The 12,655-nt window shown below is 36.6% G+C and overlaps 1 protein-coding gene across 1 annotated transcript in view; it reads right to left on the bottom strand.

Moving 5' to 3' along the window:
- Window positions 1-12,655, bottom strand: part of HNMT (histamine N-methyltransferase) — a gene marked incomplete at both ends in the record, with an annotated part of 39,799 nt that overhangs the window by 2,736 nt on the left and 24,408 nt on the right. The window contains 3 exons of the mRNA XM_080690042.1: window positions 6,644-6,737; window positions 9,309-9,439; window positions 10,863-10,970. Of these exons, the coding sequence (XP_080546168.1) occupies window positions 6,644-6,737; window positions 9,309-9,439; window positions 10,863-10,970 (333 nt within the window). The remainder of the gene's footprint in view (window positions 1-6,643; window positions 6,738-9,308; window positions 9,440-10,862; window positions 10,971-12,655) is intronic.

A 12,655-nucleotide genomic window follows, 5' to 3' on the forward strand; every position in this document is an offset into this window, starting at 1 on the left:
TAAAAATAATAGACCATGACTTGCCTACTTCCTTAGGTAGGAGAAGACAGAAATTGTGTGGACTTCTGTCTCATCTCCTTGACTAAACAGGCTGCCTTTTATTCAACAACTTTCTCAACTAATGCCTGGCTCCAACACTGGCAGAAATACGTGTCATGGCTATCATTTTAGTGTGGGGGACTCCTTGTTTAAAACAAAAGCTAACTCTTCTGTTCTTATTTGTCTCTTTTTTCATCTCTCAAATCAAATTTCTTTTATCTTGATAATAAGGAACTTCTGGTTATCTCTGAATATTTACTGAGTTGGGCTGGTTCTATCATAGGTGCTTCAGAACTCAGAAGAAAAAGTCCTTTTCCTTTGTACAACATACATTCTAATAAACTGATGAGTAAATGTCATCACTGAATTCTGATTGCAATTTCTTATTTTTCCCTATTAGTTTTAATTGTTGATCCTTAATTGTTTTTGTCTGGTTATTTCCATATTTAGCATGCGTGTGTGTGTGTGTGTATGTGTGTGTGTGTGTGTGTGTGTGTGTGTCTTCCTATTTATTAAGCTCATCTGCAAATTATACAGGACTTTCTATGTTCCCTGATTTCTTATCTATATGTAACCAATCTAAAGAAAATGCATTTCCTATTTTGGATGAGTGGGTTAGAGGTAATTATAGTTCTTTTTTTTTTTTTTTTTGGTGGTACTGGGGGTGAAACCCAGAGGCTTTTACCTCCGGGCTATATTCCCAGACCTTTTTTATATTTTTTATTTGGAAACAGGATCTCACTAAGTTGCTGAGAGCTTCACTAAGTAGCTGAGGCTGGCTTTGAACCCGTGTGATCCTCCTGTCTCAGCCTCCCAAGCGCGGGGATTACAAGCGTGTGTCACCACACCTGGCCTAATTATAGTTCTTATAAGGTAGAAATAAACAACTTCTCAGTAAAATTCAAACACAGTTTGAGTATCTTCTATGTGACAAAGGCTTTAGAAAACATCTGGGAATAGATTGAGAGGAAAAGACCCTGCTCTCAAAAAATTCTCCTGAATTCCCCATATATAACTGAGCACATTACTGGAAGTGTTGCCATGTCTGAGTCCTCGAATGAGAAAACTTTCAAGGCAGAGGAAAAGTTAAAGTCATTTCTGCAAGCCTCAGAGCCCAACGGTGACTGACTGTAAATACTCAATAAACTGAACATATCAAATCCACATGTCGACTATCCTATGATACAAACATGGAACTAAGAGTGCAGCGGTGCTTCAAATGTGGCCAATCACACGAAGCATCTTAGCCAAACTCAGCACAATTAAACTGAAAAATGTCTCCATATTTAATAATCTTATAACCTAACATATTTCAAACATGAACACCTATGTGATGTTCAAACAGTTAACTCAGTATATCCAATGAAAGAACCCATCCATTTGTTAATTGGTGAGAACATGACTGAGCTGAGCACCCAACAACCTGGAATACATAGATATTCAGAGCAGAATGCTGCTCCAGACACACCATCCATCGAGCTGGATGAGGTCTTGGCTAGATGAGTGCTCTGAAGTTATAATTGTAATTGTAATTTAATTTAGGTTGTTCTGAATTTGCTGACAATGAGCATTGTTTTCTGCATTGTAGATCACAAAGAGGTGAAAATATTTCCTTGAAACAAAGGAAATATTTGCAAAAACATCTTTCTCATTTGTCAAAGCAAGTTACACTTAGAACATGACTACAAAAATTTTGATAAAAATAGAACCCAGTGTGAGCCGTTTCCTTTAGGTATCCCAATATTCAGGTAAAGATATACTTTACCTTTTAATTGTTTAGTTTTTCTGTTGTTTTGTTTTCTGAGTTTTTGTTTTCAGTGCTGAGGATTAAACCCAGTGTCCTGCATCTGCTAAGTACACACGCTAGAATCGAAGTATACATCCTGTTACATTATATGTTGTAATTTGGCAAGTAGATTGTGAATGAGGTTGTAAGAATTATGATTTGGGCTGCCAAGGCAGGCTAGGACAATGGCTCCTAAATACAGGTGAAGAGGGAGATAGATAGGGTATCTCAGCCTGGGAAAGTTCTTTTCTATCTATAGACTAGTGTAGCAGACAGGAAATTAAAGTTTTATCATAAAAATGACTAGAAATAAACGAGGCATGGTGGTGCTTGTCTGTAAGCACAGTACTTGGGAGGCCCAGACAGGAGAATTGCAGATTCAAGACCAGCCACAGCAACTTAGCAAGGCCCTCAACAACTTAGTGAGGCTCTATTCCAAAGTAAAAATAAAATAGGGCTGGGAGTGTAGCTCAGAGTAAAATGTCCTCAATCTCAAACCCCCGTTAACCCCCATACAAACATTATTAGAAACAACATGGATCAGCTGGTTGTAGTAATACACGCTTGTAATCCCAGTACTTGGGAGACTGGGACAGGATGATTGCAGGTTTGTGGGCAGCCTCAGCTACTTAGTGAGGCCCTCTACAATTTAGTAAGACCTTGGTTCAAAATAAAAAATAGGGCTGGGGGTATATCTAGAATGCCCTGTGCTCTATCCCCAGTAGCACTCGCTCACACACACACACACACACACACACACACACACACACACACACACACACTAAAAATAAAAGTAGAGAAAAAACATGGTTTATTCTAGTACATATTCACTAATATTTATATAAAATATCTGATTAGAAAATTAATGTGATTAAATTTGTTTCCAATTTTGGAAACAAAGCTTGATTTATATTTTTATAACAGATGGTCCATATATTTTTATTGAATATATTGATACAACCAAGTAATTATTGCTATTTTTAAAAAAGAAACTACAGCTGCTTTCATACACTGAGAGGGTATGGAGTCTACCGCAAAAATCATGTTGTTGTTAAAACAGGCTCATGGATGCACAAGTTTAGCTAGGTGATAGTTAAACTACTCTATGTAACAAGGAAGAGGGTAGAATAGGGAAGTGAGGAGCTGATATCTTAGCACTAAGATAAAAAGATATGAAGAAGATCTGAAAGATGTGAGAGTAGGTCCAAAGGAGGCGGGCCAGAGAGAGCAAAAGAAAGGCCTGAGAGAGTGTGGCTGTGGGAATTCAGTGATGGATTCTGTCTTCTGCTCTTCTTTCTCCCCACGGGTCTCAAAGAATAATGTTCTGAAGAGTGAAGGAAGTGGGGTTAGCTACACCCTGCTTGGAGCAAGGTGGAGTGAGAGGAAAAGGGGTAGCTTCAGCACACGAAAGACTTGGAGAGAAGGAAGGAATCCAAAGTCAAAGAGGGAACAGAAATTTAGAGTAAACAGTAACCGGCACCCATCAAGATCATGTGTGTGTGACTCCAGGAATCCTCATGAGTAAGGAGTGAGGAGGAGGAAAGAGACTACCCAGGTTCTCTGGGATGAAGGCTTCAGTCATGTACTATGGATTTATAAGCATTAACTGAGCCTACAGGACTGGAGTACCTGGGCACACTTTAGTAACACTGAGTCAATGACAATGATCAACACATTTCACAATTCTGTTTTCTCTTTTCAGGTAGACTATTTTCTTTCTTTAACTGCATATTTATATCGGGAAGAGTGGTTGGTTGGTTTTTAAATTTGACTTACATTTGATTAATTTATTTGCCTAGTGCTTCTGATAAATACAAGCAAAAAGCTAAGATGTTTTTAGCCTTCGGAGAGACAGAAATAGAACATTCAGAATAATAAATAATAAAAACAATTTAAATACATTTTCTCCTTTGCCTCAGTGGTTCTTCTTTTAAGAAGAAATGGATATGATAGATCTTCCATGGCAGTGGAAACCTCTTCTAGGAAATGAGTATGGTAAAAGAAAGAGGTCTACAGAGTCCCAGTGCAACAGTCTCACAACTGTTACTTGTTCCATTCTATGTCTAGGAACAGTATCGACTAACACTGTTTGCCTCTTAGGATAGGGGTCTCCTGTGCTATTAGCAATAGTGAAAAAATTATGAATTACATATGGATAAAGTGAATAAAACATTACTACTATTCAAACTACATTGATTAATTTTGCCTCAAACATGATCCAAAGCCCTGGTTTGATCACAAACATTGCAATAACTAAATAAATGAGTAAACAAGCAAACAAACAAGTAAACAAATACATACTTTTCAATAGAAGCTAATACAGTTTTGAGACTTTACTCTTTTTCTTTTGATTTTTCCTCATGAGTGCATATCTACATAGTTCATATGAACTGCACATGTAGATAGATACAAAATAATGTAGATTTGATTACCCATAAATAGCCCTTGAATTAACTAAGGCTCAGAGACCAAATTCACCTAAGTAGAAAGAGCCCTAGCATTCTTGAGTCATGTGTCATTGTATCTTGCACTAGGTTTATCTTGGTTTGCATCTATCTTTTTACTCTTTTCTTTTTAATACTTTTATTGGTGCATTGCAATTATGCATCATTGTGTTCAAAGCGATATAAATGTGCACACAGCACTTGGTGTGTTTCCCTTCCGATCCCACCCTGCTCCCCACCCCTCCCTGTACATAGTAGTAAGACTGGTAGTGGCACCTTCATATATGGACATAGCATTATTTGAACGATTTTATCATTTCTACTTTTTCCTCTCTCTTGTTCCTTCCCCCTGTCTCCTTTCATTATTCTACTGGTCTCTCTCCTCAGTCATCTAATATCCCTTTTGTTTCTTATTTTCTCTCTAAGCTCCCACATGAAGGAAAATATACAACCTTTGACTTTCTACTACCAACAATTTTTCACATTGGTCCATAAACCATGGATTATGTTAATTCATTTACAACACAGCCAGTAGAGTGCTGCATCTATAAGGCCCTTGGTTAGTTCTCAGTTATGTGTAGAATTCTCAGCCACTTTATGAATCTTAGGCTGGCTTTTTCTAATTGGTAATTATAGACTCATATAACACTACCATCTAGAATGTAAATATTTAACTTTTAAAACTAATTTAGAATAAAGCAAATATAAATAGAAGAGGACATGAGATATATTATAAAATCAAACTATATTGCTTCTGGATGAATTGCTACTTGTGTCGATAATATTTTTTTCTGGTTTGTTGATGCCGATCATCAAGAACACTCTTTCCACTGTGTTGATAATTAAGTCTCCTTGTGTAATTCTAGATGCAATACAGGTACTTGAGCCAAAAATCCTACTTTAGAAAGGGGTTGGTAGGAAGGATCCCTTTTACATAATTTCTTCCAAATGGGAAATCAGAAATTTCCTACATAAATGAGTACTTTTAACCAACTAGAGGTAAAATTAGCATATCAGAAGGTTCCTTTGGGGAGCAAATTGTGTACGAAAGTTCTCTATTATGAAACTTTCACATAAATTTCAAGTCCAGAGTTAAAGGTAACAACTGTTGGATATTTTTATCACTTTTCTTTATATTTAAAAATAAAAACTCTAGATGAAGAAGAAACCATCGATGAGTAAAAAAGGCCACCTAACTGAGGGGAATGAGAGGAGGGAAAAGTGAAAATCCTAATGTACATGATGTACATTCATAAACATACCAAAGATAACCACTAAGCCAAATATGAGGAGGGAGGTGGGAGGGAATGGGGTGGGAACTGAGGGAAGGCTAAACGAGTGATGTGTGCCTGTGTGCCTCTATCATCTTGTACCCCATTAAGATGTATATGACTACAATGCACCACTAAAAATTTTAAAAGCCAGTGAGGTGGTGCACACTTGTAATCCCAGAATTTGGGAAACTGAAATAGGATCATGGTTTGCAAACAGCCTCGGCTACTTAGTGAAGCTCTTTGAAACTCAGTGAGATTCTGTTTCAAAATAAAGAATAAAAAATACAGTTGGGGATATAGCTCCGAAGTAGAATATCCTTGGGTTCCATCCCCAGTACCAAAAAAAATTTTCAAAAAGGATGTTAATTTTTTGACATAGGGTTTTTGAGTTTGGAGTCTGCTGTATGATATATGAAGATAGATACTATTTTATATTTAGAATGAACCCATTTAGCACTATGTGGATAATCCACAAGAACAGTGAATGGAAGAAGGACTGCAATGCATGAATGACCTCCACAATGCAGGTTTCATTTTCTAACAGTGTCTACTCATGCTCTTTATGTGGCACCTACTATGTCTCTGGAAGCCACGTGAAATGATCAAATGCCTTCTTTGGAAAACAGAATACCATCACAAAACTACAATCAACAATGTTGCTAGTGGTTCTAGAAATACAAATTAAACAAATAGATGACATCTTAAATATCTAAACTTTTATTAATAAACATCACAGAAAAAAGAGGGATGCTCAAATGACATACAAAGTAGGTAAGATAAATATTTCTTGCTTTTAGCCTCATTTACAAACTATAACTTAAATTTTCTTTGTTGTATAAAAATAATTTATGAAAAAAGACAAACACATTTTTCCCTGAGAGAAAATTTCACATAGAAATCTAATTTCAGTATACTCTCTAAAGTGAGAGCTGTTGGGGAATCCCTTTCCCAACAGTGTAAAAATTAATTGGTTGTGATAAAAAATCAAGGCAAGAATTTTATAACAAAGGCAAAATATACTAGTTTTCTTCAAACACATGAATCAATAGATACACACAGTCTTGCGAATTTAAAATTCAGGCTGAATGAAAATAACCTACCTGACACAAGAATAATGAGAATTTTGGCATTGGTAGCCAAGAGACTATGGAAGAATTTCAGGGTAGCTGGGATGTCTTTTACGTAATATAGCATCTAGATGGGAGAAGAAAAGAGAAATAAGACAACTTGTCAGGTTAGAGTCCTTGTTCTTGGATTAGATACTCACTAGAAGGTTTGATTTTCAAGTTCATTGGATTTTTATCCAGCAAAACGCTTAAGACATTGAAAGAGTAAAAATGTTATATGGAGAGTGGACAATAATGGAATAAAATATTTGGGAAAATGGAAAACTCTTTCAACTCATTCTCTCAACTAGAGCCAAATAGTTTTAAATGTACTTTTTGGCTTCTATGACATAGACATTTAAAGCTGGAGACACTTAAATTCCATTCCCTATGATGACAATGGTCCTTTGCATTTTCTATATTTTGTAAATTGTACCTCCGTTGGGAGAAAATGGCACTAGCACCATAAAAACAGACCCCATTTCATGGAATGTTACTTTAAATTCAGCCTTTTGTACCAGCTTCTCCATATCCTCACAGGCAGTTTTTGTTGTTGTTTAAATCACAGGAAATGTGAAAGCTCTGATGTCTAGGACAATGAACTGATAAAGTATGAGGTTACATGCCAGATCTTAGAATATCAGGGGTCAGCCACCGACCCCATTTTTAAATAATTGTGGAGCTATCACTAGTGAAGTGCAGCCATTGTACCTAATGCACAGAACTTGGTAGTATGCGTGTGGAATACTACCACATTAGGTTTACTCTAATGATGTGCATAATTTAGACACTTGGGAAAACACTTCCACAATACTTTTTATATCTTATCTTCATCTCTCATGTACAAAAACTTAGTATTCAATGTAGCATGCTGTAACAGAATTCACTGAATGAAGGGAAAAATACTTAAGCCATGGCTCTGTCATATAAATAAAGAAAAATAAATGAACTTGCATGAAGTGCATTCTGTCTCACAGCCATGTCTGGTATCTGGGCCATTCCATATTATTAAGTAGAGGGAGTGGAGATGGCTATCCAAACACAGCCAATCCATGAGAAAGCAAATAATCTAGGACATGACCTGTATAAACAAAGAGGCAGTGGGTCATAGCAGACACCCTGAATTTTTACCCAACACACACCTCTAGGTTTATGTGAATATTAAGTTGAAAAATCTTATGAGCACATTAAGACTATAAATAACAGTGAAAAGGCATGGTTTGGAAAAATGCAGAGTAGAATATATAAGGAGGGAGAGAGAAATATCACAGTGATGCTGTAAGAAAGAAAGAACAAACATGGAAATTCGAGGAGAAATAGAGGAAAGAAAACCAGGCATAGTGGCACACTCCTGTAATCCTAGTACTTGGAAGGCTGAAACAGGAGGATCACAGGTTCAAAGACAGCCTCAGTAACTTAGGGAAAGGTTGTTTAAAAATTTAAAAAGGGGGAACTGGAGGTTCAGCTCAGTAGTAGAATGTCCCTGTCCCTGGATTCAATCTCCAGTACCACACACACACACACACACACACACAAAAAAAAAAAAAAAAAAAAAAAAAAAAAAACATAAAAAAGAGTTAAAAAGTTGATTCCTAAAGTCACAACATTTTGTAGCAGGGAAAAGAATGGAATTCAGAGCATCAACAGAGAAAATGGCTTTTTTACTAAGATGTAAGAGGATGGGAACAAGTGAAGCCATGTTCACAATTTTAGAAGAAGACCAAGGAGTTTTGAATCTGAGGATTCCTGTTTTTCTCCCTACAGTATGAATTAAGGTCATTGGTTGGGGATGCATGAGCAGGAGAAGGATGCAGGAGGTGAGCAGAAAGGGAAGGGGTGAGCAGTTATGTGAGGAGGTGGGAAAGCATCTAATAGAGAAACGGCCAAGGCTCAGTGTATTCCCTGATAGACAATAGACTTTTGTCAGTTAAGGGAACAAAGATGCAGGACGGCCTAACTATGCCAACCTCGGAGATATTTGTTTCTTTGGTTTATTAATAAGCTTATTCTGTTGAAGTAAAATGGTTGTAGACTACAAGAAGTGTTTTGTTATTAATCAAGTGATATATCTAGAATATGCATATCTCCTGATAGTAGCCACTTTTAAAGTCTATACACTACTCATGCTCTTCAGAAATATAGGTAAGTACCTGGAAATCCAACCTCATGCTACTTATAATATTCATAATTAATTATCTGTTGATACTGGACCATAGAAATAAAAGCCTACTGAATGGCTGGCTGATATCAGTAAAATTTCCTTCATCTATGGAATCATAAAATCTGTCCCCATTAGCCTTATAAACACTAGCCAGGAGGATTCAGAAAAACTCTGAAACATTGAATCTTCTAGATCACTAGAGCCCTGGAGGATTAGCTAAGATGCATATCAGTCTACTATCCTCAAATCTGTGTATGAACTTTCTATTTTAGAAAACTAAGTCAGTGTTAGAAAAATAAGTGACAACAATGGAATAAGAAAAACTGGCTTTTTAAGTGTTCCAAAATATTTTACTATCATCAACATCTTTATTTGGACAGATAATGCTCATAACATTAGAAATGAGAAGATTTTTATTTAAAAATTAAAATAGTATATATTCTTAATATGTATTCCTGCAAAACTCTTTTCTGATATAGTATAATATATATTTCTTACCTGAATCATATGAATAAAGTCCCACTTTTGAAGTTCTGTTTTCTCCATCATTCTATTTTGATATTCAGATGATGTCTCTTTATGCCAAGCAAACTTTATGTTCTCGAGGTTTGATGTCTTGGCTACAAGCTCTGAAATACAGAGAGGAGGTGGCACACCATCAATTTTAATTGCAAATGTGGAACACATTTCCATTTAGAATTTTAATGCAATCAATGTTATACACATAACAGATACAAAGCACATTTTTCTTTTTTTATGTAGCTCTGGGAAACCTGAGGGCTCATTCTGATTTTTTCCCCCAGTATTAAATGAAATTAGAAGTAAAAGAAAGAGCTGAAAGAAATAATTATGAGAATCTGGTCAGACATAGGTTGGATTAACTTAGTGTTACTGGGGAATCAACTAGTGAATTTTATTAATAGAAAGTTGATGTGAAACAAGTAATATGCAGAAAGAAATACACTCAGTGATGTGTGTCTGTATGAATATGTCACTCTGAATCTCACTATGATGTATGATTACAATAATAATTTAAACATAAACAAGCAATTTGACTGTGTAACAGAAGCAGGAAAACCACAGGGGTTCTAGGTGGCTCAGCACCAATTTGTATGGACATAAGATGAACACATATACTACTTAACTTCTTGATTTTGTGTCTCTATCATTCATGAGAGAGAGTCATGCAATTGCATTATTAAGTGGTTGGGAAAAACTAAAAGATGGGTGATATTTCTTAACTTGTGAAAATAGTACAGAATTACATTTTGGTATTCATAAATAAAGTTTTATTGAAACACACTCAAGTTTATATATTGTCCATGGCTGCCTTTATGCTACAATGGCAGAGTCAATTATCTGTGACAGAGACTATGTAGCCTTGTAAGTCTAAAACATTTAATATTTGGCACTTCTCAGAAAACATTTGCCAAGTCTTGCTACAACTCAATAAACATTCTCTCTCCTCCCTTTTCTCTCTTCCTTTCTCTTCTCTGTCTGTCTCTCCCTCTTCCTCTCTCCCTCTTTCCCTCTCCCCCCTCTCTCTCTTTGTGTGTTAGTGGGGATTTAAACCAGGGGCTTCTGCTTCTGAATTATTCCCCCAGCAGTATTTTACTTTTTATTTTTAAACAGAGTCTCACTAAATTACTGAGGGTTTTGTTAAATTGCTGAAGCTGGCTTGTGATCCTCCTGTCTCAGCCTCCCAGGAAGTACTGGGATTACAGGCATATGCCACCACACCTGGCTAGACATACTATCTTTAAGGGCAGGTGCTCTGTTTAAATACAATGAATGACAGAATGACTCTGACCCTTACATGATGGTTGATGATGACACGGGAATGGATGGAGAGTCGATTAGAGAGCCTAAGTACTCACTATTCACAGTCTGAGGTGTTCAGTCATGCCTGCAAGAATTAATTAGGTTCTTATCCCAATAAGCTTACAAAGAACATACCACAATGACTGACTTATTAATCACTGAAGTTAAAAATATGAGATGAAAAGCCATTGTGGACAGGACTTGGCATATAGCATCGTGCATTACAGGTACCTTTGTACTTGGTGATCTGTTCAGCACTTGGCTCAACAACTTCATTGTTGATGCAAACTCCTGGGTATTGAGCCTGCACTTTGGAGAGAATCTGAAGATCAATTTCACCTAGAAGATAAATTTTTGGAACAGGTTACAGCATTCCAGAAAAGAAGTGATTAAGAACAATTTGAACTGATTTATTATCTGCCTTACATTTACAAGAAAAGACCAGCATAAAGAATAATGTTAAACTATTGCACTGTCACAATGCCTCTGATGCAGAAAAGTCAGCTTTGTAGAAGGAATGTTAATGTGAATTGAGGAAGGGTATCAATGCCATTCATTCACTAATTTATTCATGCATATAGTCCTTACTTAACCTATCACTATATTCAATTAAATCAAAGTTGCCATTGATTACAAGAGATGCTCAATCCTCAATTTTGCTTTCCTAGGAGGAAAAAACCACTACAAAATGTAATGTTAAGATTTTTTCAGTTATGAGGTATAATTTAATGGACCTCAGAATGAATAAACTCATCTAAGTCAGAAGAATAAAAATGGCAGATTTTTTTTAAAGATACAAACATATGTTAGGTATAAATGTAGAATGCAAAAATATGTCAGACATCTGCTTCGAAAGCACCATTGCCTAGTGGAAGAGACAGTCCTAGAAACACCCCTGGCTGTGTTGGCACAAGGTGGGAAGAGAAGAGGGGATAAGAGTGGGGAAAGAAAGAGGCAGAGTGTCCTGGAAGGAGACTACTCTTGAGCTCTCCCTCTCTCCAATTGAGGTGGATTGGCACAGAGATTTGAATTACAGGGAAAGGGGACAGGATGCAGAGGCACAAAGTCAAGAAGGGGAAGATAATTTATGGAACTACTAGCAGTTTGGAGTCCTGAGAATATCAGGCAAGGCAGGACCTCTAAGCAAGAGAAAATTTGGGAGGTGAATGGAGAAGAGATTATGGGCAGAATATATATTTTTCTATGCATTCACTTATCAACTATTAATTCTGTAATCAAGTGATAACCACTGCTCTGGGCTCTAGGAGATACTGATATGAACAGATGTATTCCTGCCCTGCTGTGATGGCACAGGAGTTTGTGGTAAGTCAGATGGATTTCAGTTCCAAATCTACTTTCTCCTTGTGCTACATATTTACGATCTCCATCCATTTGTTTTAATTCTGTTATGGTTAGATATAGAACATCCCCTGAAGAGCTTACATATTAACGTTCAGAATTGATGTAATTATGTCATAAGGATTTTAATTTCATAAGTAGATAAATCCATTGTAATGGATATACTTGGTGGAAACCTAGGCCTGTGGGAAGTGGCTGGAGAAGGTGGACCCCTGGAGGCGTGGCCTTAGGGACTACGCTTGCTTTTGTCTTTGAATTGCTTTGCTATTTTTCCTCTTGCTTCTGACCTCCATGGTGTGGGAGCGGAGCCCCTGCTTTTCCCCTGTCTGTTTCCTGCTGCCATAGTCTGAGCTCTGCAAACCTAGCTTGATGCCCCAAAATGTCCCAAAACTGAGAAATTTCCAAAATCTTCCTTTTTCTATCTTGTTAGTCAGGTATTTTGGATTATATCATTGAGAATGCTGTCTGAGACACTATTCAACTTTATTTTCTCATCAGAAAAAAATAAGAAGAATAATAACACCTAATTTATTAATTGTGAGGGTTGGATGAGGTGCTGGATATAGAGTACAATGCAAAATAGAGTTGTCACTGAATTGGTGTTAGTAATTAATTATTTTTACTGTTGTCATTGAATCCCTGTCTTGAAAAACATTTCTCCTCTC

Source organism: Muscardinus avellanarius, assembly GCF_963383645.1.
Source record: "Muscardinus avellanarius genome assembly, chromosome: 2".
NCBI classification, from domain to species: domain Eukaryota; kingdom Metazoa; phylum Chordata; class Mammalia; order Rodentia; family Gliridae; genus Muscardinus; species Muscardinus avellanarius.